This window comes from Micromys minutus, assembly GCF_963924665.1.
Source record: "Micromys minutus genome assembly, chromosome: 2".
Taxonomy (NCBI): domain Eukaryota; kingdom Metazoa; phylum Chordata; class Mammalia; order Rodentia; family Muridae; genus Micromys; species Micromys minutus.
In genome coordinates, this window is record NC_137971.1 from 55,572,685 (window position 1) to 55,597,123 (window position 24,439).

The 24,439-nt window shown below is 48.8% G+C and overlaps 1 protein-coding gene across 2 annotated transcripts in view; it reads right to left on the minus strand.

The window, feature by feature from the left end:
- Nucleotides 1-24,439, minus strand: part of SHANK2 (SH3 and multiple ankyrin repeat domains 2) — a gene marked incomplete at both ends in the record, with an annotated part of 372,055 nt that overhangs the window by 290,696 nt on the left and 56,920 nt on the right. For both annotated transcript variants that reach the window (XM_080911817.1, XM_080911816.1), the window contains one exon: nt 21,054-21,131. In XM_080911817.1, the coding sequence (XP_080767943.1) occupies nt 21,054-21,131 (78 nt within the window). The remainder of the gene's footprint in view (nt 1-21,053; nt 21,132-24,439) is intronic.

Here is a 24,439-nt window from a genome sequence, read left to right on the forward strand (position 1 = left end):
CTACCAGCTTTCCATGGCTTTCCTGGAGCTTTCTGGGTACTGGTTGCCCACATGACAGACCTATCTTTGAGAGCTGATGGGGCTGATCCAAACACTAAAGTCTGCTTTTTTAAAATCCAGCGCTTGGTCTCCTGGGGATACTTAGTTGCTGGCTGAGGCTTTCATCTCCAATACACAGGTACCAACCGTTCTCAGATCTGCTGGTGTATGTCAGCATTTTGTGCGCATACACATGCACACACACGCACACACACACACACACACACACACACACACACACATACCACACCACATCACATCCCTTAGCAACTACATACTGGCACCTCACATTTTAATTTCTTTGGTTATGATTCACGGTGCCATCTGTGGACAGATAATGAGGGACAATAATCCGAGAATAGCCATCAAGGCGTGTGTGCAACACAGTTTCGGAGTCAGTGCCTGGGAGCTGCTGGGAGGGATAGGAACCACACCAGGACATCCACCCCTGTCCACTGCTCAGACTGAACCCAGCAGACTTGACATCACCTCAAACCAGTTGAGTTATCCTTAATCACTGGAAGGAGAGTGTGCCCACGCAATCCAGGAAAGAGTCACAGGCAACAGGGCTCCTAGCAGAACACAGGAAGAGCACTCACCCACTGCCTGCCAAGCTGGATGAATGAGAGAACAGTCCTCTGGACTGTGACAAAAGAGATGCCCACCCCACTCCCACTCTACCCCTCAGGCTACATAGGCCTGGCAAATAATGATACTCAGCTTGGTTGCACTTTAAAACTGTGGCCAAGGTCACACTTTAAAAGGGATTGATCATTTGGCTAGTGACTGTCAGATACCAGACATCCCTTTTCATTTCTCATCTCCCACCTCTGATTTGGGAATGAAACCTTGGGACCAGCAAGCATGTGTGTGCATGCTCTTGCATGTTCTTTCCCATTCACATTGTGCTCATCAACAGCTCCTAGGCCAGGCTCAGCTAGGAAGTCCAGCAGTAAAGGATCAGAGGAGTATGCAAGCGTGCTAATCCCCTCTTAAGGGGTTTACGCAAAGCGCATTCCTGTGAATCAGGGGGATAAACAACCTCGGTTCTCTCTGTCTTGGAGTATGGTTATCAGAGCCCACATAACCAAGCCCCTGAGACATTTTATGCCGGGTTTAATCTGGGAGTCAGGGAGAGGTCAGGTGGGTGTGGGAACAACCCAGGAGGAGTAAAGTGGGAGCCCAGACCCAAGAGCCCCTCCTCTTCACATGCACTGCTGATCTGTCACGTAGTCACACAGAAAACAAGCATGAGGCTTTTCCAGACTGCAAAGCTAGCCACGACCTGGTTTATCTGCAGCACGCACACGCACCATCAACCTTTCATGCGGCGAGCACAGCAAGCTCAGAAATGATTCCCAGGAACTCTAATGGTGCATGATTGACTAGAGTGAAGGTGCTATTACAATTATCCACCTGTGTCACTGAACGGTGACAAGGCCCTCTTCGACACAAGCAGTGCTGTCATCCGTCCACATTTCTGCCATGCGCACCGAGAGCAAACATCCGTTGGACCTGAGGCCTGCAGGTGCTTCCCCAGAAGATGAGTTCCTGGAGCTGTGAGGACATGGAGCCCAGCAGGCCCCTGCACTGTGACATCTCCCTCTACAAAGAGACACAGCATCCTCACCACGCTTGGAGAGTGGAGTGTGCATACCAGCGGGCCATGGTGCGCACTATTTGACACTTCCAATGCAAAGGAAAAGGTGAAGATGTAGGGGAGAGCCCTGTGTGTTGCAGCCGCTTTGTGAGGAGAGGATGAGTCACCTCTTACCCCCATGAACACTGAAAGCCCACACCTAGGCCCAAGAGACGCGCCAGATGGAGGCTGACATCACCTGAGGTCCAAAAGCTGCCAGGCTTTATTTTAAATGCTCTGGTTCTGAAGCACCTGACCTGAGAGATTAAAGCAATTGCTAAACTTCGGGTGTTCCACAGACATGGCTGCCACCAGCCATGGTGGCCATCACGGCAGGGAGCCTCCAGCTCCCAGGAAGGAGCTTTCTGCAGAGAAACCTCAAGTCACTCAAGTTTGCACTGCAAGCCAAAACCACAGTGAGCACTCTCAGCTCCTCTTCCTACAGAGGGAACCCGAAGCGGATGATCTTGCCCATCTTAAAAATGATCAATTCCTTGGACTACAAAGTCACCAGACATGCTTAGTACTAGCAGGGGTCCAGGGGCAACCACCATGTGAGTTTCCTCTTTTATTGACTATGAGACACAAATTAATGTACTTCAGGTTTGTCTGACCAAGACCTAGGGCTCATAGTGGCTCCCGCTCCTCAGTCAGAGTAATAAAATTACAAGTGGGGCTGTAACTCCTGGTGTGGATGTATCACATATTGTGTATGAGTGTCTTGCTTGAATGTATGTATGTGTGTCTGGTGCCAGCAGAGGCCAGAAAAGAGCCTCAGATCCCCTGGGCCTGGAGTCATAGATGGTTGTGAGATACCATGTGGTTGCTGAGAATCAAAGTCTGGTCCTCTCGAAGAGCAACTAGTGATATTAACTGCTGAGCCATCTCTCCAGCCTCGTGACTCTCTTTTATGCAATTTATCAAAGGTTACCAACCCAAACTCGGTGACTGGCAGTTTCCAAAGCCACAGAGGCTATGGTTTATATAAGTGTCCAGTTATGATAAGGGTCAACTTCTAGTCCCAGACTCAAGCTTGCTGACAGTGTGGCTTTGGCCCTGTAACTTATCAGGAGCCTGTTTCCTCACTATAAAAAGAGGCAGAAACATTCCCCGTTGTGCCAGTGACATAGTCACTGCTGTACTTACTCCTGGACAGTAAAGACCTTCAATAAACCACAGTGCCTGCAACACACAGTTGTATTTTAAAACATGCTTACTTGTGATAGAGGAATGTGCTTTATCTTTTTAAAATTATGTGTGTGTACATATGTGTGTGTGTGTGTGTGTGTGTGTGTGTGTGTGTGTGTGTGTGTAGACTATAGAACCAAGGTGTGTGTGTGTGTGTGTGTGTGTGTGTGTGTGTGTATGTGTGTGTGTGTGTGTGTGTGTGTGTGTGTGTGTGTGTGTGTGTGTAGACTGATAGAACTGAGGTGTCAAAGCTCAGCATTGGCTCAGTGGACTAGCGAACTAGTCTTTGCCCCTCAACAACAGGGTTACAGCGGGAGAGTGCTCTGCCAGGCCTGTTTCTTTGGTGGTTGCTGGAGACTGAGCTAGGTCTTTGCACTGGCAAAGCACTCTGCCTACAGAGCCATCTCCCTGTGCGGAGAAGGGGGTGGGCTCGGGGTAAGAACCACCTTTAGGAAGGAAAAGGAGAGAGCGGAAGGAGAGGGAAAAAGCTGGACTTTTGTGTCCCTATTCTGCTTCATAGCTTAAACTTCAAAATGATATAAATATATCACATATTGATAAGCCCAAACTAAAAACTTAAAGAGCAGCCATTACAAATCAAATAAGATTAAACAAAGGACTCTCTGTGCAGCCACAGCTGCCGGCATAAACAAATAAGGCCCCACCGCAAATGACTTTTGATCTGGCTCATCTGACACAGCCCACAGGGTCCACAACAGTGCCCAGGCTGCTGGAAGTGTAACAAAGAGGCCTGCTCAGCAACTCGGCTTTGTCGTCAGGAGCATCTTTCCAGTGTGGGTTAGGATGAGTGGAGGCAAGAAAGACCCTTCGTTAAGAAAGAGAGGCTTTCGGTGGGCTGTGGCAGTTCAATCCCGGCCCTGGTGGGCTAAGGCAGGAGGACTGCTGGGAGTGTGAGACCAGCAAGAGCTTCATAATGAGTCCCATGTCGGCCTGGGTCACAGGGTGCATTATCTCAATGTAAGGGAAAAACAAAGGCACCAAGATGGCTCAGTGGTTAAGGGGTTTGCTGCCAAGCCTGACAACTGGGGTTTATCCCTAGGACACACAGGAGAGAACCAACTGCTCAAGTTTTCTGTTCTCCATACATATGTGTGTGAACACAGGCACACGCACGCACACGTGCACACACACAGTCACACACAATAAGTGTTATGATTTTTGAAAAAAAACAATTAAAGATAAAAAGCAAAAACTAAAAACAAGGGCTGGAGAGATGGCTTAGGGGTTAAGACCACTGACTGCTTGCTCATCCAGAGGTCCTGAGTTCAAATCCCAGCAACCATATGGGAGCTGTAATAGGATCTGATGCCCACTTCTGGTGTGTCTGAAGACAGCTATGGTGTACCCGTATACATAAAATAAATAATTCTTTAAAAAACAAAACAACGACAACAACAACAAAAAAATACCTGAATAAAAACCAAAAAGATTCTGAAGGTCTTAACACAGTAGGAGAAACTCAGTGGATCATGCCAGACTCCGAATTGTTATATGATGTGACCCTGTGACACAAGCTACAGTCCCCAAAGACCATGTCAGAAACTTAATCCAAGCATGTTTTAGAAGATGGGCCTAATGAGAGGCTATGAAGTCATAGGGCTCTGAGACCCTCTCCTTTCACACACCTCTTTGTCCCAGTGATGAGAGGGCCAAGACTCTTGCCAGATGCCAAGGCCAAGGGATGCTGTCACCATCCACAGTTGTTTTTGGTAAGCCCCACCAACCCTCCTGATGGGCCTTGTTTTATCCATTAAGAAACAGGCCAGGATGGGCCACTAGCCAGGAGGAGAGGGAGGAGAGGCTTCAGCACTGGTCCTATGTCTGAAATACCAGGGGTTGGGGTGGGCAGTGGAGTGCTACCAAGCCAAATCCACCTCCAAGTAGAAGAGAGAGGGACAGAAGGGTGGCTTACATGATCCCTGAGGACCACGTTGTTCTGGAAGTTCTGGCCTGCAGAGGTTGTATGTGACTTCAGGCCTCTGACACACTCTACTTTTCTTTCTGACTTTGGGCCCCATGAGCTGGTACCACAGGGAAGTCTTGATATTTGCAAAGGGGATCCCTGACAGTGAGCTATCCCAGATTCAATATTCTGAGAAAGATAGTATCCCCCACTAGAGCCTGTAAGTTCAGTGGGCCCCTCCCTGCCTCCCACCCTTTCTTCCCTCCACCCATTCATCTAACACACAAAGCTCAGCTCCCGAGATCTGTACCACAGGAGTGATGGGTGCGTGGGGGAGCCAGGGTGAAGTTACATCTGCTAGGTTGTTTCCAGAACCATCAACATGGGTCCTGTATGGTTGTTCCAAATACACCCTGTGTTGCCAGAGTTCTGTTTTGTTGTTGTTGTTAAAGATTTGTTTAATCTTTATATGTAAAAATACTGTCTCTCCCTTCAGACCCACCAGAAGAGAGCATCTGATCCCTTTACAGATAGTTGTGAACCACCATGTGGTTGCTGGGAATTGAACTCAGAACCCCTGGAAGAGCAGTCAGTACCCTTAACCACTGAGCCATCTCTCCAGCCCCAGAGTTCTGTTTTAAGCAAGTCCTGTTCTGACTCCGAGGTGAGAAACATGTATTTTTACTAATGTTGACCCAAAGTAAATAAGGAACTTTTCGTGCTTGCAAATGTGTACCTGGTAGTTGAAGAAGTCCCTGAAAGCCAAACTATTTACAAAGAAATATCATGTTCTAGAATGTTCCACTAGTAACTCCTGCCCCTCCCCCCACGTATTCACCTACTATCAAAAGGAAGATAAACCTCTAAAACCAGGAACTGAAAACCCGATAGGAAAAGCTTTTATAGAGTACAGTCACAGGTTTCTCCACCCACATTAGCCTTTACTGTGCTTTGTTTTGTATTTTTGGTTTTGTGTTTGAGAAGAAGTGAAAAGGCAGATTCACTAGCTCCCAGTCTAGAATCTGGGGAACCTGGGGGGCTGGTCCTCAAAAAGTTCCCAGGGCAGCAGGCCTCCCTCAGTTCCTACCATCTCAGGCTTCTCCCTCCCCACCTGCATAGTGCCCAGTGCTCTCCACGGTCTTCTGTGTCTAAAGGAAAAGAATTCAGTCTTATAAGGAGAAAGAAACCCAGAGACAAAGGCTTCTCTCCTATCTATTTTATAAACAATGACGCTTCCTACAGCGTTCAAAGAAATAATCCCAAGCCGGAGCGAGCAGTGTTCACTCTGAATGCCTTTGAATATTCATGGAGATTCCGAATGAATTCCTGCTCCAGTCTAGACTCCCACTTAAGAAAGGACACTGATGCTGTCCCTCCGGCCCTGACCTTAGGGTCACGTCTCTGATGCTGTGGGAGGTGTGGGAGACCCTCCTCTCAGAGCCCAAGGGATTGACCAGGGGAGGTGGGGTCCATGCAGCTGACCGGTGAGGGACCTGCTGGCCCGGGTGGAGAATCCAAGATAGCTGGTTCCCTGGAGGAGTGACAGTACCCCTTTTCTGAAAGGTCAAGCAAAGGGCAGCATGCAGAGACCGGCACCACAAAGACCCTGGTGGGAGGGTGGAGTGGAGGGGGGAGCTGATCTGCCAGGCCTGCCACCCTAGTTTTATTGAGATGCCAAGATTATCCATGGATGCTCAGCAAGCTTGGACCAGATTAGCATTTCAATGTATCTCTAAAGCAGATGGCTCTCCCCAAGTGGTGGTGGGGGTGGGGGGTGGGGAAAAACATTCAATCCCTGGGGCCCTGGAAAGAACAAGACCGGGAAGGGTTATGGGTCCATTCAGCCTGGTAGTTTTAGCCCAAATGGACCTCTTCTCTCCTGCCCTTGGCCTGGAAGTCCCACCACACGCTCTCTTGAGCTTTCAGTTTAGGATTGTGGAAGGTAAACTCCCCAGTACCCAAAATCACAGGAGATGGCGCCCTTGTAATAAATCTCTCCCTTCTCCATCTTACCCCCATCTACTCCCCTACCTACCCCCGTGTGTGTGTGTGTGTGTGTGTGTGTGTGTGTGTGTGTGTGTGTGTATAACAGGCCATTGAAATCTACACACACACACCTTGTCCTTCTCTGAAGAAACTGCATCATATCTATAGCAAAATCCTGAATCTTGTTGGAGTACAAGTAAAGATTGGCCAAGCATAGCAGAGTTTTTTCTCCACCAGCCTGAAAAATGGAATGTCATAAGGTACAACCTGAGCTGCAAAGGTCCCCTCCTGACACCTCCACTGACACACTTGTCAAATGTATGGACTTATGACTCCCTTGTCCCGTGGCTATGTGTCACTGCTTCCACAGTGGATTATGTCGTTCAAGGCGACCCAAATCCATGCTCCAAGGCCTTAGCACTTATATTTAGCTCAGAATAAACAGGGTTTTTTTTTTGTTGTTGTTATTTTGTTTTAATTTCCTTTAAAGCAGGTCAAGGAGCTGGAGAGATGGCTCTCCAACACTGGCTGCTCTCCCAGAGGACCAGAGTTTGGTTCTCAGCACCCACATAGTGTCTCATAACTATCTGTAGTTCAGTTCCAGAGGATCCAATGCCCTCTTCTGGCCTCCATGTACAGCTCAGTGCATGTGCACAAATCTATAAACATATGCACATAAATAAATAATCAAAGAAATCTATAAAGCAGAGTCAACGTTCTTTGTCAGAAGTGTATACATGCCTATAAATGCATGCTGATTGATATATTAAGCCTTGTAGCTTTTCTAGAGAACTCTAGTTAATAGAAAGCCCATTTTAAACAACTTGTCTGAAACGCAGTGAAAGATGGCCTTGGTATTAGGCCCTTTGTATAGAGAAAAGTGGGGGCCACAAGTGTCCCATTTGAGCAGCTTCTCAATGTCTGGAAGGAGAGACTCTGACTGATAGGAGGCCACTTCAGGCCAACCAGTGAAGGTTGATTCAGGAAGGAATAGATTCCAGGGGCCCACAAGGCACCAAAGGAGGGTTGCAGAGAGTGGTTGCCAAGGCAACCCCACCCCCAGAAAGGGCCTCTTGGGGAATGATGTGGCAAGAGCCTCCTTCTTGTATCTATCCAGAGCATGAGGCTGTTTTTGAGGGTACTAAAGGAGAGGAAGAAAAATGACGGTGGCTGGGTCTCCCTCAGGAGTCAGTTCTCCCCAAATGGACCTAGGGGCAGAGCCAGACCAAGGAAAAATAGAACAAGACTAGACAGATGTGTCTGGCTCACACACTGACAAGAGTAGGCAGTCCTCGAGGGCAAAGAGGACAAGGAGGAGTCCCTGACCCAACTCATGACAACACCACCTTCAACCCTCACAACACACGATGAGCTTGGGCCAGAGAGAGAGAGGAGTCAGTTAGAAAGAGGTACACACTGAAGAATGGGACAGAGTGAATCCAAAGTTATGCATAACTCCCCTGGGAGGGTGGACAGACACCACTGGGAACAGATCAGAACCCAGTGAAGCCATTCTAGCAATGTCTGCCGAGGCTCAGGATACACAGGAGCAGAAGGCTGGAGGAGCCTTGAGTTCCACAGAACTGTTATAAGCGAGGCCTTATTGTCTCTTTCATCATGCCCAGAGTGACATCAAGAACTGGAGTCCACGCTCAACGGGGTGCACTCGATGCTTGTGTGGTGACCAAAGACTGTGTCTGCAGAACAGTGTGAAGATATTTGGCCATGAACTTGCTCACGATATGCCCAAAGGTGTGCCTTGATGAGGGTGTGTATTAATCCAATTAAGTCAACAATGTCATACTGCACTATAGAAAGCAAGTAGGCCCTAGCTGACTTCGGAATTTCCAAGCCACACCTGCTGTGTGTTGGCCACTGTGCCATAGGTCACAGCAATGACGCCTCTGTACCAGGTGATGGTCACTTTTGGCACAGAGGGAATCTCTTAATTACAGCCACCATGAGGCAGTCCTGTCTATGTGCTTGGACTCCTATTGTCTCCTTCTCCTCCCTACCGAGTGCCTGTACTCTGCACCTCTGCAGAAAAGCTACCGCCAACGTAGAGACATCTTTACCAAGTACATGAAGCCACCAGACGTATGGAAATACTTGTTATCACCACGCAAGTCTGCACAGACTAACGCAAATGATGTCAGTCATTATTATAAAGGCACACTGCCTTGATGCCATTCCAGCGACACTCACTCCCGCCCTCAGGCCACCTGGCATCACTGTGTAGCAGAGAATAACCCAGAAGCCTGCCTGACCTTCCTGCCCCCCCACCTCCCCAGTGCCAGGGTTGCAGGCTGCACTACCACGCCCCAGCTTCAGCTGTTTCCTCGCTAGGATAGCTAACCTTCATTTCAACTTGACTAGATTTAGAATCACTTAGGAGACACACCTCTGGGTATGACTGTGAGGGTATTTCCAGAAATGTTGAGCTGAATGGGGAAGACCCTCCCTCAACTTGGGTGGCATCCTCCAACAGGAAGTACCAGGAAGTCCCGATATCAAGAGGTCTAATGAAAAGGCAGGTAGGTGTTCTATGCCTCTCTTCCCTCCCCTCTTCTCCCCTTTCCTCTCCTTTTCTTTTCCTCTTCTATCACTGATGTTGCTGCTGTAGCCACCAACCTCTGCAGATGTTGGACTCTCCACTTCCTCAGCCTTCAACACAGAGCAAAACCTGCAGACAGCTCCCATTAGCCTTTCTAGTCCTTACGCTGTGGTCCAATCCAACCTATATGTTTTGTGAATATTTAACATTTCCCAGAGAAGCATCTATTACAGCCACAGGCAGTGAGATCCATTTCTGTGAAGTGTCTAGAACATCCCAAGGATGGCCTTGAACTCTTGATCCTCCTGCTATAATGTCTGGATAGGTTATTATCATAATTTTTTAAGATGTGTTGAGATGTCTCTGACGCCACAATGGCTGTGCTGTGGATGGCCCCAGGCCTCTGAACAGTGAAATGGGAGACACCTCAATAAAGCTGGGACACCAAAGGGGAGTGCTCTCCTTCCCTCATCATGGGGCCCAGGACCACTGGGCAGCCATGCCACATCAGCACAAGGGCAACTGAAAAGGCACGTATTCATCTAACTCTACCCCATATTCCTCTGGCATCAGTGGGTCAGCAGGGTGGGCCTCTCAAATGGAGAGGTGTCTCAATCGCAAAGACCTGTTGCCAAGGAAAGGTACAACGCTGAAAGGCCTGCCTTGCCTCCAGGCTGATGGCGGGAGCTTGCGTTCCTGTCTCTCCCTGCCAGTGAGGTCTGCTGCCCACTGCTTTCCAAGTGCCTACTGTTCACACGAATGTCTACTTCTGTTTTCTTTTGATTGGTTTGAGATAGGGTCTCATGTGGCCCAGGCTGGCCCCAAACTCTCTTTGTTTAAGAAGACAGCCTTGGATTCCCAATCCTCCTACCTCTGCCTCCTGAATTTGGGGACTACAGGCATGTGATGGTATGTTTGTGCTGTGCCAAGCAAGCATGAGCCGCATCCCAACCCCAGGCCATCTCTTTCTTACATGGATCCTTGTTATCCACAACCCCGTTATGTTTGTTACATTTCTGGAGTGAAAAATCACCCTTATAATGTTTTACAAAAAGAATGAAAAACACCATCCACTTCACGCCTGCATCATCCCTGGCAGTCCAAAATTAGCATAACAAATGTTCTGAAGGAACTCCTAAAAAAGTCTCGAAGCAGTCTTCAACAGCAATCTCCACAAGCTCTTCCTTCCCCACAGCACCACCGCATTTCCCTCTGGCAATGGGTGGAGACATCTTCCACCCAAACTGGGGTGTTCTTGGATGAAGTATTATTGTGCAACTGTCTCCCTACAGACAAACACTCTGCTCTCTACTTGGCAGGGACTGGCTCCACAGACCCTAAAGCCATACATCAGAGGTCTAGAGGAAGCACCTGCCTGTGTCACCTCTAAATGGAGCCGCCGGAAATACCAATTTCCAGACTCACTGCATTTATCTCGACACCACCACCTTACCCTTGTTCATCTGCAGTGAGGCCTCTCTGACAGAAAAAAAAGCAAAGGGGCTATGGGGTCTTCAGGACTGCCAGTGGCACCTGGCATTCCAGTCAGGGAAGCAGAGAAGCCATCCGGGCCTCTGGAAACTCACATCACCAACATTCCAAAGAACACCTAGGAACCCTGGGGGTCGGCTTCACACTGACCTGAGCTGAGTCTCCTAGTCAGGCCTCAGAGCATCAGCCTCGGAACTGAGGGCAGGGGTGGGCTCAGGAGAATCTGTCTTAGAGAAGCATGAAGTAAAAGCCATAGCAGAGGCAGCTAAGAGGCAGCCAGGCCCTGCGGATCCTTAAGGGTGTATCGCCAGGAACCTGGGGCCTCCTTACAATGTCCCTGACTGTGTTTGCACTCCCTGCAGTACCATTCTGGTGAAAAGCACAGACCAAAATGTTGCTTTGAAAGCAAGTCATCTCCATAGCTTAGATGCCAACTTACTATTTTCCACTCGTGTAGCCAACAAACACACATAGTCTGTGCCAGGTCCGAGCTGAGGAGCCAACTATACTTCACAGATGAATAATCAGATTCACCCTGAATGACGCCTTCCCAGAAAGCAGCTGGATCATGTGTCAGTCTCCATAAAATGGGCAGAAAGAAGGAGTTGCTATTGGTGCCCTTTAACTTTCAAGGATCAATTTCTGTACATGTGTAGGTGTGTGTACATGTTCCTATTTGTAAGGGCACAAATGTGAGTGTGAGTGTGTGCGCGCACGTGCGTGTGGAGGCCAGAGGACAACTTTGCCATTCCTTTAAAAAATTTTATTTATTTTATGTATGTGAGTACACTGTTGCTGTCTTCAGACACACCAGAAGAGGGCATCAGATCCCATTACAGATGGTTGTGAGCCACCATGTAGTTCCTGGGATTTGAACTCAGGACCTCTGGAAGAACAGCCAGTGCTCTTAACCACTGAGCCATCTCTCCAGCCCCAACTTCATCATTCCTTAAGAGCTATAGACCTTGCTTCTTGCAGCAGGGTCTCTTCCTGCATCTTAGCTGCTTTTCCGTTGCTGTGATAAAACATGACTGAGGCAACTTGTAAAAGGAAGAGTTTGTTTTGGCTCGTGGATCTCAGTGGAACGGCGCAGCGGAAAGTGGCAAGAATGGTGGCAGGGGCGGGGAGCTGAGAGCTCAGTCTTTAACTGTAAGCCTTGCGCAGGGGGGGTGAACCAGAAGGCTACAAACCCTCAAAGCCTAATGATGTGCAAGGCTGTACCTCCTAAACCTCCCCAAGCTGCAAACCAAGCGTCCCAAGTTTGAGCCATGCAGCGAGACATTTCCCGTTCTGAGCACCACATTCAGGGATCAGGGCCTCATTGGTCAGCCATTGATCAGGAAGCCTCAGGGCTCCTTCTACCTCGACCTCCCCAGCACTGGGATTATAAATATGAGCCATCATTCCTAGTGGTTCATGTCAGTGCTGAGGCTCAAATCTAGGTCTTCATGCTTGAGACAAGTATGGCATTAACTGAGCCCTCTTCCCACCTTGGAAACTTGTTTTATGACAGTCTTGCCAGCCTGGAACTGGCTATATGACCTCAGACTTACAGGACCTCCCACCTCTGCCTCCTGAGGACTGGGATGGCGGGTGTGTGCCTGCTCCTGGTAGGAATTCTCCCATGGTTTTAACTTGTATTGTCAGCTGCTGCTCAGCTTTCATGAAGAGCTTCAAATAAAGCACAGAATTACTTGAAGGTATTGGTCATGGTATCCATTAGGGACTGTCCTTTGTCCCCGAAGCCAGCAAGGGACAGACCCCTCCTAATTCCAGTGCTGCTATCTCTTTCTAATTGAGATCAATTTGTCCTTATTAATGTCATGGCTGCCCGAATTTCTCTCTCTTGAATAAATACCATTTTAAAAATACCAAACCTTTGAGGCATATTCTCAAAATGTTAATAAAAATGGGAAGACTCATGGGTTAACACCGTCTCACGCAGTATCGAATACCTATATGTGTACACTTGTGTGGGGGTGCAGGTGTGTCAGGTACATGTACATATGTGCACGTGCACATAGATCTTAGAGGACAATGTCTCTCCTCGGGTGCCAGCCATTCATATTTTTCTGTGTAAGTGTCTGTGTTTCCATGTGTGTGCAGTATGTGTGCAGGAGCTGTAGAGTGGAAAAGAGCACATCTGATCCCCTGGAACTGGAGTTAAGACAGTTGTGAGCTGCTGTATGGATGCTGGGAACTAAACCCAGGTCCTCCACCAAGGGCAGCTGATGCTCTAACCAGTGAGCCATCTCTCTGCCCCAACCCTCTTTTTAAAGACCTGGAACTCACTAAGTATGTTAAGCCGGCTGGACAGCAAGCCCTCTTCCTGTTTCTGCCTCCCCAGTGTTTGAATTACAAGTATAGGCTACCCCACCCCCAGCTTTATTTTTTTATCAAATAGCTTTGAAGCAGTGGGTTGGTGGCGCATGGCTCTGCATGGGGTGAGTTATGTACCTTCTATGCCTTCATTAACGCTTCTGTGAGAACTGTTCTTTCTCAGAAGACACTGCCACTGCTCCTTGCTGCCTTGTGATTTCCTGATTGGCATGATCTTCCCAGCAGGGTCATTGTCAGCTGTGGCTCTCCTCTAGGAAGACTTGGATCCATAGCCCAGCGTCTCCCCTACCGCTGGAGCTTTATCTCTCACCATCCAAGGCATGCTAAGACTCCTCACAGAGGCTTCTAGGTCTAACAGTGACAGGATCAGTGCCGTGTGTGTCTCCAGAAGTGGGGTAATGGCCGTGGACTGCAGCTGTTCTCTGCACTCCTAGGAAAACTAGCAATGGTGAAGGGGGCACATAAAAAACCATTAAGAGCACTAGCGCCACATCCTCCACATGACCCCTAGAACCTTCCTGACTCCACGAGGATCCCAGTAAGTGATTGTGCTAAAAGTACATGAAAAGTCTCTCCAAGATGAACCCTGGATGGGGCCAGATACGACAGCCTGTTAGCATCAGGCTCGGCATATCTGATTGGTACATACAACCTGCTGTGGACAAAGGAAGCAGAGGAACTGGCTGTTCACCACAAGTGCCACTGCCTACCATGTTTACAAGAGTTCTAAAGGCCACGAGCTAACAGAGAGCTATGCCTCTAGCGTGTGCAAAGACTCAAGGTGTCTCTTCAGTGCTTACCGATGTCAACTGGACAGGGTGTAGAAAAATCCTATGGAGGGAGACCTCTGCACACCTGTCAGGGAGTTTATAGATCTGGTTAACATTGGCAAAAAAAGCCCACCCTACCTGTGGGCAGCACCTTCCCCGGGGTTTTATTCATGACCCGTGAATAAAAAGAAGAAGGTGAGACTAGTGAGCACTAGGCTTCATCATTCTGCTTCCTGGCTGGATGCCAGGCAACCAGCTGTGGGTGTTGTGGTTGGTCCTGTGAACCTGCAGCACTCACACCCCCGCCAGTCTGTCAAAGTCCTGCAGGAGCATTCTGGGAAGTATGAGAAGCAGGAAAGCAGGAGGTGGAGATCCATTGAGTGTCCTCTGTGGACCACAGAGGGAGCCAAGGGCTGGCTACTGTGCTGTGACCTGCAACCTGGGGCCTCTGAATGATGACCCAGGTCAGCCAGTGAGGAAGGAATGGAATGGGGACCCAAATGCCACATCGTGTCCCCAACAGGTCCCTCTGCCTCTAGAGAGACACTGAAGCTGATGACACACTATGGTTTGGGTAGAGATGAAGTGTCCGGCATCCCTGTGAAGTCAAATTGTGCAGCAGCTCAGGATCCCGGGCACATATCTGGTGCCCTGTTCTAACATCTTCAACTATGGGGGTATATTAATTCCTTTTCTCAGTGTTGGGACAAAAGCCACTGAAGACCAGAGAGATGGCTCAGTGGATGAAGATGCCCACCACCAAGACTGATGTCCAACCCTTGGGACCTGCGAGTTGTCCTTTGAGCTCCACACCCACACCCATATATACACACACAAATAAGTAAATAAATTGTAGCAAGTCAAGGGAAGGGTTAACTTAGGCTCATAGCTTAAGGGTACCGTTCATCACCGGTGGGGCCATCTGGTCACGTGATACCCGTAGGGGGAAGCAGAGAGATGAATGCTGTTACTCAGGTCTCCTTCTCTTCCTTATTCAGTCCTGGACGCCAGCCTGTAAGATGATACTGCCCACTTTCAGGGTCTTCCTTCTGCATTTAAACCTCTCTCGAGGGGCCGAGGAGATGGCTCAGTGGGTGAAGAACCTATTGCGCATGTCCAAGGAACAGAGTTCCATCGCCCCCACCCATGTGAACAGCCAGGCACAGGGCAGGAATGCACACATTTGATCACAGTGCTGGCAAGTGGAGATAGACAATTCCTGAGGCTCCTGCGTCAGCCAGGCTCGCCAGATCTGTGAGCACCAGGTTCAGTGAGAACTTGTGTCAACTAGGTGGAGAGACTACAAATAAAGAACTGACACTGCTTTCAGCCTCCTCGTGCACAGTGCTGTGCACACACACACACACACACACACACACACACACACCAAAAAATAATTTCACACCAAGGTTAAAGAAAAACCCTCTTAATATGTCTCTCAGACACACCCAGAGGTGTTTCCTAGCTGAAACTAAATCGATCAAGCTAAGAATTTGGACCAACCATGACTCTCATCAATTGCATTTTATAAGCCCCGCCTCTTATACACCTGGTACAAAAAGGTGCTCTGTGCTCACACCGCCCTCTAGTGGTATACATGAAAACTACATGAAACTGTCAGCAAGAGTCTGCCCAGTAACTCTCTGCCCAGGTCTTGGGCTGGACACCAAGATCACAGAGATGGAAGACACAGCTGTGCATCAGCTGAAGAGACTGAGTCAGGCACTATTCATAACCCCCCAAAAATGTGCATAGTAAGCAGTAGGCACCTTCAAAGGTGAGTCTGAAGGGAGACAGGAATTTCCCTGGTCAGGTGAGAGTGGGGCATGGAGTCTCACTTGGCTGCAGAGCTCCTGCCTCACTGAATGCTCAGTAACTATCCTGATTCGAAGAGCTCTTATCCCTAGAGACAGTGTCCAGGGGGACTGACTGAAGCTCTTTGATAAACAGGGACATGTGAGGATGTCAGAGCTATGCCCAGGGAACTGGGCAGAAAAAGCTGGTGGCCCACTTTGATGTATCCAGGTCAAGGAGGAATTTGCTAGGGGCCAGGCTTGGTGTTGGCATCTTGGTTTGGGCTGAGGTAGGTAACACTATAGCACAGACACCACATGGTGATTCTGAGACCCCGGAAACCTGGAGAGACTGAGGTTTTCGTATCGGGGTGCAAGAGATTCGTGAGGACTGAGCAGGAGCCCAGACCTTTTAGAAAGCTGGGTGGGGGGAGGGCTGAGGAGCAGCAGAGGTGACTGGGCCAGCGGGATGGCAGCCCAGATCCCTGTGACGATCCTAAGGTTATCTGCTCTTCAGCAATGCAGGTAATGTATGGGTGGGAAGAGGAAATGTGAGAGATTAATTTTTCAAAACCCAAAATCAAATTTTGATTTCCATTCCTGTCCCACATCCAGGGATCTGGAGGAAAGAAGCCAATCTTTCACATCAGTTATAAGCCACCTATTCCTGTCCCACAGATCACACCAGTGCTGACCACGTTTCATGCGTGGCTTTTGCCCAGGTGTACAGAAAAAGTGGCCGGTGGTCCTCCTTCGCTGTGTCTAGTTAAACATAACTTAGGAAGGCATGGGCTTTGCTCATTTGTCACAGCCCCAAACAAGTGTGTCCAGCTTTGGCTAATTACCATAGGATGTTACCTACATCTGCCACAGCCAGGCAGATGGTCCCCTGTAAGTAGACTGAGTAGACATCTCTCCAGGGAGCCGTGGCCATATTTTAACATCTGCCTGCTTTCCTATGGTTAGTGACTGCTGGGTTCTGACAGGTGTTGAATGTGCAAGCTCCTCCAAGCAAACCCACAGACAAGCTCCTTCTGGCCGGTGTCATTCCTGATAGATCACCTCTGTCCTTGCTGCTCCTAAGTCCATCTGCTCCCCCACTGCTGGGTCTTTTTCCCAGCTCAGGGTTGCCCTGTGTAACAATCTAGTCTCTCATCGAGGGCAGCAGCCTGCAGCAGCCCCGGGCATGGTCCTTGTGAGAACACATGCTAATCACAACCTGGACAGCTCCCAAGTTCAAGTGGGAAGAAAGACAGCCTTCCCTGCTGTTCCCCAAGTGTCTGATTCTGACTCTCCTCTGAAACTGAGGTTTTCCTGTAAGCCTCTAGGATGCCATCTTTGTGAGCTCTGGGCTCGTGGAGAACTTGTCTCTGCTAGGACATCTCTTGGATATTAAACTGCTGTTCTGGAGACCCTTCCAGCTACGGGTCTCATGCCCTTTCTCTTGGGCACTGCCCCAAGAGGTCTCTGCATGTTTCTTCTACCTTTGGAAATCCACATTCAGACCCTGAACCCGGTTACTCCTCAGTCAGCTTTGCACTGCTCTTGTCCTCCCTCCAGCTGCTGGTGTCTCTTTGCTAGCATTCCTCTGGAGAGCTGTGAATGTCACCTCTCATGGATGCCATATCCATTCCTGCCACACTGAGGATGTCAGGTCAGGACAGTTTGAAATGCTCCTTCCATGTCTCAAGTTGTCTTTGCTCTCATCCAGCATCTTTGCTTTTGTCCAATCTTCCTCTCACCTTCTGCTGACCCTGGTGGGCTATCCTCAGCTATCTGTCTCCATTTTCAGTGTGAGGTATTAATATGCAAACAGGAAACAGTATATGGTGTCAACTATCTCCCAACATGGGACTTCCTCGGGTGCTCCTGCTGGAGTAGGACACTTGCAGGTGGGTTCTATTTACAAAGGTGCCAAGTTACATATAGGTCTCGAGGCATGGATGTATGTGTTTGGTGTGCTTGGGAAAAGGCCTGGATGGCTGGAGTGAGAGAGAAAGCGAAGAGAGAGGGGTGGGGGACATCTATGGGTACAAATGTAGTGTCTTAGTTACTCCTCTCATCGCTGTGACACACCTGACGCAGCAGCTTGAGGAAGGGAGGGTTTATCTGGCTCACAGTTTGCAGGCACAGTGCATCATGGCGGGGAAGACATGGTGGCAGGAACAGGCGGTGTCTGGACACATTGTATCTGTGTCAGGAAGCAGGGAGAGGTGAACACTGGTTCAAGCCACTCTCTTTCTTTTATTCAGTCTGGAACCCCCGACAATGGGATGGTTCCCCACATTCAGGATTAACCCAATCTAGATGCTCCTTCAGACACGCCCAGCGATTTGTCTCCTGTGTGCAATCCTCATCAAGTTGCAGATCATGATTAAGCAGCACAGGTACCAACTTCTAGAATGACTCCCAGTCCCACCGAGCACTTGGGATACAAGGTAATGGGACTCAGATCTGGAGTCTCACTTCTTAAAATTCAGATTCTACTGTCTTGTGTCCCACCCTCTGACAACAGGGTATATGCTGTGTCTCAGAGCCCAGACAACTCATCTGTGGTCTAAGATCTCATCCGCACTGCAGAGCACGTGACATGGTGACTGTCTCTCACAACAACTGATTGATTTCCATCCAGAACCTTCTTCTGCTCTGCTGGCCATGCACACAGAATCAGATCCAAAGCCCTTGCCAAGCCTTTTGGGCCCACTCATCCCCAATCACAGGTGCTGGTCTCTGCACCCTCCCCAGCCGGCCAGTCTTGCTGCTCCAGAAGCCTATCAGGCACATGCTGACCTCAGGGCCTTTGCATAAACAGCAGCTCCAGACCCCTTCTATTAGAGACCCAAAAGGCCCTTCCCTCCCTCTATCCAGGTCTCTGCTCTGATGTCATGAAAGCCATCTGGGACACCAGCCTCTATTTCACTCTGCTTTCCCATCATGCTTTGCTTCTCTTTAGCAGACCTGACACAGTACAGTACGTGTTTCTCTGTTGGCTACCCATCTGCCTGATATGCTTTAGTGGAAGAGGGTATATAGCCTGGCTGGGTCTCATTTCCTCCAACACCTGTAAGCAGTATCACCCGCAAGTGGCTGTCACTTGAAGCATAGTGTGAATTGGCCTGGCCAAGATGGCAGATTCAACCTGGATTTCTTTCCATCATAAATATGTATCGTCTGCCAGTCACATTTTAGGTAGTTTGGGCTCCTGTCCTTCGTCTAGAAATACAACTTCGACTCCTCTGTTTCTATGGGAACGCAGAGCCTGAATCCCAAATAAGACTCACAGAACTTTGGAGCTCAGAGACTTAGAAATGAGCGGCTTCCCTAGCCACATGCCCTTGGCGGGGACAGCAGGCTGCCAGCCAGCAGGGCCGACAATACTTTTCCTCAGACTGCCACATTCTTGCCTAACTCCAGACCCTATGCTATTGTGACGTCCAGCAAGAGATACATATTTCAGGGCTTGGGAGATGATAATTCTCATGTGAGGGTCCCAGTTTGATCTCCGGATCCCACTTTTTAAAAACCTAGGGTGGGGTGGCATGTACTTGCAAGCCCAGCACTAAGGGGTAGACAGCAAATCCCTGGGGCTCCCTGGTCTGCCAGCCCAGCCTAATTTACAGGTTTAAGATCAAGTGAGAGACCCTGTCTCAAAATACAAGGCAGATCATATGAACTAAACATGTGCACTTGTGCATGCATGCTCACATACATACATACATACACACACACACTCACACACAATACATACATACATACCACACACCACCACACCATACATCTCATATTTGGCCTTTACCTCCATTCACAGAACAGAGCTTTTAATACCCCTTGGGTTTCTCTAGGTATTAATATGATAATGAGACAAATCAACTCAGTTCACAGTTTCCTTCAAGGTTGAGGCTGATGTAGGTAGGAACATAGGCCCCAAACTCCAGGTCAGCCGTCCCCTCAGGGCTGGAGGCTGGACACATCACAATTACCAGTGATATAGTCAACTATGCTGGGGCGATTTCTGAGATGACAGGAAGGGAGACCCTGGGCCATAGCTCATAGTGGAGACAGGCTAAATAGAATCCTGGGGGGGGGGTGTAGATTTACACATAGCACCTCCCCCAAAACAGCCATGCATGGGTATGTGTGTGTGCCCTGGTTCAGTCCCTTGTCGACTTTGCCAAGGCTAGCTCATACCATGTGTAACACACTTGGGAAAACTACAGTGGGGTATCTCAGGACCCTGATTATAACACCCCACAAAAGAGGAGGGTCCCTAGAGAAGACAAGTCAACCCTACTCTTTGAATGGCCTGGAAGACTTTATACGTTTTTCACCAAACCACAGCTTCTAGAACTATGATATCACCCCAAAGCCAAGTGGAGTCATCACTGACCGGTCCCTTCACTGAGCAGTTGCTTTAGAACAGGTTGTATGCAGGGAGTACAGGGTTCCTGGTCATCAGAAAAGGTCTCTACCCTCTAATCCTGTATAACAAGAAAGCCCTTTTATCTGTCTTCCTACACAGCTCAATGTGGGAACCTGGCTTGGAGCCTCCTATGAAACCTGCCACTCCGTGGTGGGATACCTTAGGAGACTGGGCTTATCAAGCTGAGCATTAGAGTCACCCCCAACTGAAGAAGTCAAGATGATAGAGTCATACCCCATGTGTACCCTTTGCATGAACTGTCCTGGATAGAAAGCTCCCTTGAAGCAGAAAGGGAATGAGTGGCTGCCTACGGGGTGGGGGAGGGTCTGAGAGTAATAGTGGGGACAGGACCTCCTTTTGAGGTGATGGTAGAGTTCTTAGCTGGAGAATAAGTAATGTCTGAGCAATACTCTGAATGCCCTTAAAGTCACTAAATTGGTTTTATCAAATCTTTTTAGATGGTCACGTTGTTAACTTTTGTGTCCTATGCATTTCCCCTAATTTATAAGCAATTCTGAACTGATCTGCATGTTCCCAGAAGGTCCCAGGCCAAGGTCAGGTGGAGGTTGTTCTTCCAGACTTTAGAATGGCCGAGGGGGAGAACACAGAGAGTGGCAAGTCTCCTTCCTATCAAGTTTGCACTCTGAGATACACAGTTTAATCAGCACTTTCCAACAGCTGCAGAATTTAAAGCGCCGTTACTGCAATACCCTTCTAGAACCTTCTACAGAGACAAGTCTCTACATTATTCCCTTTTTTAATCTAAAGGAAGCAGGCTGTGTGGCCAGGCAAATGGGACCACCTGAGCCATACCACAGGAGTGCAGCCACCTCCCCGGAGGTACTGTGGCTGTAGTCATTGGCCCTGTGCCGTGTAACCTGCCACGGTGCCATTAGCGACTCTCTTTACCTGAAACGGTGTCTGGCTGTTGTAGTTTTTCAACTCCTTGTTTCCACCCCGAAACAGCAGCACTCGGGCACAGCTGTCCTGCAAATGAAAAAGAGGTCCACTTGTTAGATGGTGGCTTGAACTTTATCTCAAGGCACAAGCTGCCAAGTTCAGGCTCATGGGAAGTCTGGGGCCTGTGCCTGAAAGGTTAGATGGGCGTGGTACTTCCAGGGAGGGGAAAGACAGTTGGGTCGAGGAGAGGAGGTTGTGGGGGGATGGGAAAGTCAGTAAAGCTCTTGTTATACAAGCATGAGGACCTATGTTTGAGCCCCAGAATCCAGGTAAAGATGTCAGGTACCAGGACTGTAGAGATGGCTCAAAGTTAAGAGCAGGTGATGCTCCTGCAAAGGACCCACAATGGTTTCCAGAACCCACATGACTGCTTATAAACACCTGTAGTTCCAGAGGATCTGACGCCCTCTTTTGCCTCCATGGATACTGTACTCACATACACGCACGTGCATGTGTGCACGCAGAGATATGCACACGATTGAAAAGATAAGTAATCTTAACAACAACAGCAAACAAGCGTGCTACGTGGTGGCACATGTGTGCAGTCTCAGTGCTGAGGCAGCAGATCCTTGGAGTCCATCCAAATTACTAAGTTTTGGGACAGTGAGAACCCACCCCATCACACACACACACACACACACACACACACACACACACACCAAGAGAGCAAGAAAGGAAGGAAAAAAGGAAGAAAGAAAGGATAAGTAAAGGAGTCTCATCACTGTCCACTGAGGGCTCATCATCACAATGCTTTTGAAAACAGCTTGGTAGAAGCTATAAAATTTTAAACCACACCTGCCCATGACAAACTCCTGCCCAGTCAACTCCTGACAATATTCTACAGATGTTCCACACACATCTATAAAACATGTGACAGGGGACAGGAGGTAAGACACAGAAAGAAAGAAATTGTAGGAACCATGTAAACATTCTGAGTCAGGGTAAGGGTGTTCTAGAACATTCTGCAGTTGCAGGACCCACAAAGGTCTGCCTATAACTCCTCAACTGCCTATAACTCAAGCTACAGGGACTCAATGCTCTCTAAATGTTCTGTAGAATTTTGGGCAGTTGCAGAATCACCAGGGCAAATGGACAAAACAAACAAACAAACAAACCAAATCTCCCTGGAAGGCAAAGGTCTGGCCCGAAGGGGAACCAGGTTCCATCACATTTCAAAAACCTGACCATCCAGAGAAGAATGGGACCCAGGCAAGCTCATGGGTCCTTTGCTCATAGCTCAGGATTACATGTGTCAATGCTGGCAAAGTGAAGGAGGGCATTTTAGTTTCTGTAGTAAAAAGGAGCCTCTACCCCTGACCATTTATTTGCACTTGAGGCCAACAGAGAAGCCTCACTGACCTTTGGAAGCTCCCAGGACTGTGCGGATGAAAAGCTGTCAACAGAAAGACTAAAGGTATTCCATTGAGAGATGACTCAATGGGTAAGAACGCTTCCTGCTCTGGCAGAGGATCCAAATTCAGTTCCCAGCACCCACTTCAGGCCAGTAACAACTGCCTATAACACCAGCTCCAGGGATGCTCTTTTCTGACCTTCACAGGTATCCACACACGCATGCGCATACACATAAACAAAAATTCCACAAAAGACTGAGATATTGATATAAAAGAACTGATTGCAGTCACATGGTCACTTAATGCAAAGGTGATGTAGTTTTCATTTGAGTCTCATGGACTAAACTCATCATCTACCACATCCCTTGGTGATGAGTTGTTACAGGACCATGGTGTGTTGTCTTGGTCCTCGCTGAGCAAAGCTTCACTGTGAGGTGTATGTCTGCCTGAGTAAATGAACCCTGTTAGGGGTTCAGAATACTGAATTCTAGTTTGGAATAAATATTTGTACGATTAGTTTAAGCCAGTTTTTGCCATTGGGTTGCAGATGGCCGGGCCCCTTGCCAAGCAGATTCCTGCATGTCTGCCCTCAGGGATGCCCAGCAGACAGGTGTGCAGCAGAAGATGGAGGCTCTGTCTGTGATGACACCCTGCGGAGAAGCAGGTATTTTCCCTCTGTGCCCCAGATGCCTTGACCACTAGGACTCTGGGAACTGGGAGGAGGTCTTTCTGTGGTCATCATCAGCACCGAAAAGGGGGTTCGAAAGCTGATGCTCCCTTAACAGGAGCTGGGGGCCAAGTGGGTGTGTCAAGAGAAGAAAGATGAGAGGCCACGGAAGGACTGCCCTGGCCTGATCCAGGGGCTCCCCAGGTATTCTGAGCCCAAGCCTCTGCCAGCCTCAACTTGCCCCATAGTGGCTCTGTCATTGTCATCTACAATCTAAATCTTTAAGCAATGACACCAAGCACAATGCAGCTTGAGTGGAGGGAATGTTGGGGTAAGAGGGAAAGAAAGGAAATGGAAAGGAAGAAAAGAAAAGCATGCCAGCTCAGGGGAGGAAGCAGGTGGGCCCTACCTGGGGATCGCACTCAGCAACCAGAAGGAATCCGACAGGAAGCCTGAAGCTGGGGTTCACAGGAACTGAACGTGCCTGAGGTTCTCTGTACCATACACCCTCAGCTTCAAAAGCAACTCAGAGCCCTGTTTCCCAATCAGAACTTCAGCTTGAGAGCCCGTGGGGAAGCCTGGACAACCCCTCCCTGGCTCCTGCAACCCCTCCCTGGCTCCTGCAACTTCTCCCTGGCTCCTGCAACCTCTCCCTGGCTCCTGCAACCCCTCAAGAGTTGTCACTGACATTTCTATAAAAGGCTAGAAATAAACCCTCCCTCCTCTGGTTCTGTCATCCCTACCCACCCAGTAGAACATGGGAAGGGGCCCAGAAAACCTTTCCACTCAACCCAACAGGGCTGTTTTCAGAGCCCATATGAACTAACCCCCAGAGCCCAACCCATCCTTGCAATGATGGCCACTGACACAACAGCTCTGCCCTGAGTGGAGACCTAACATCCCAGTTGGGCAGGTCAATGGTCTGGCTAAGGGACAACCCCAGTGGAGAAGGAGCCACCCCTAGAAAAGAAAGATCTCCTCTAGGAAGGAGGGAACACCCCAAGAAAGGAGAAACCACTCCTAAGAAATGGATGACTATAGGAAGAGGAAAGCTCTCCTAGTAAGGTGGGTTAATTGAGCCATGCTAAAGAGATGGGAGGGAATAATTATCCCTTTAATGAGATACTGTTCTTTTCCTTCCCAGAATTCACTTTGCCTAGCATAGTCCCATGGTCCTCCATGAGATTCTTTTGAGTCTGCTCATCTTTGAGAGTCAGGCCTCAAAGAGACACAGCTTTCCCTTTTCTTCTTTTCTGTTTCTTTCTTTTGGACGATTGCCAGAGCCTAAGTACTTTTTTTTTTGTTGTTAAGCACAC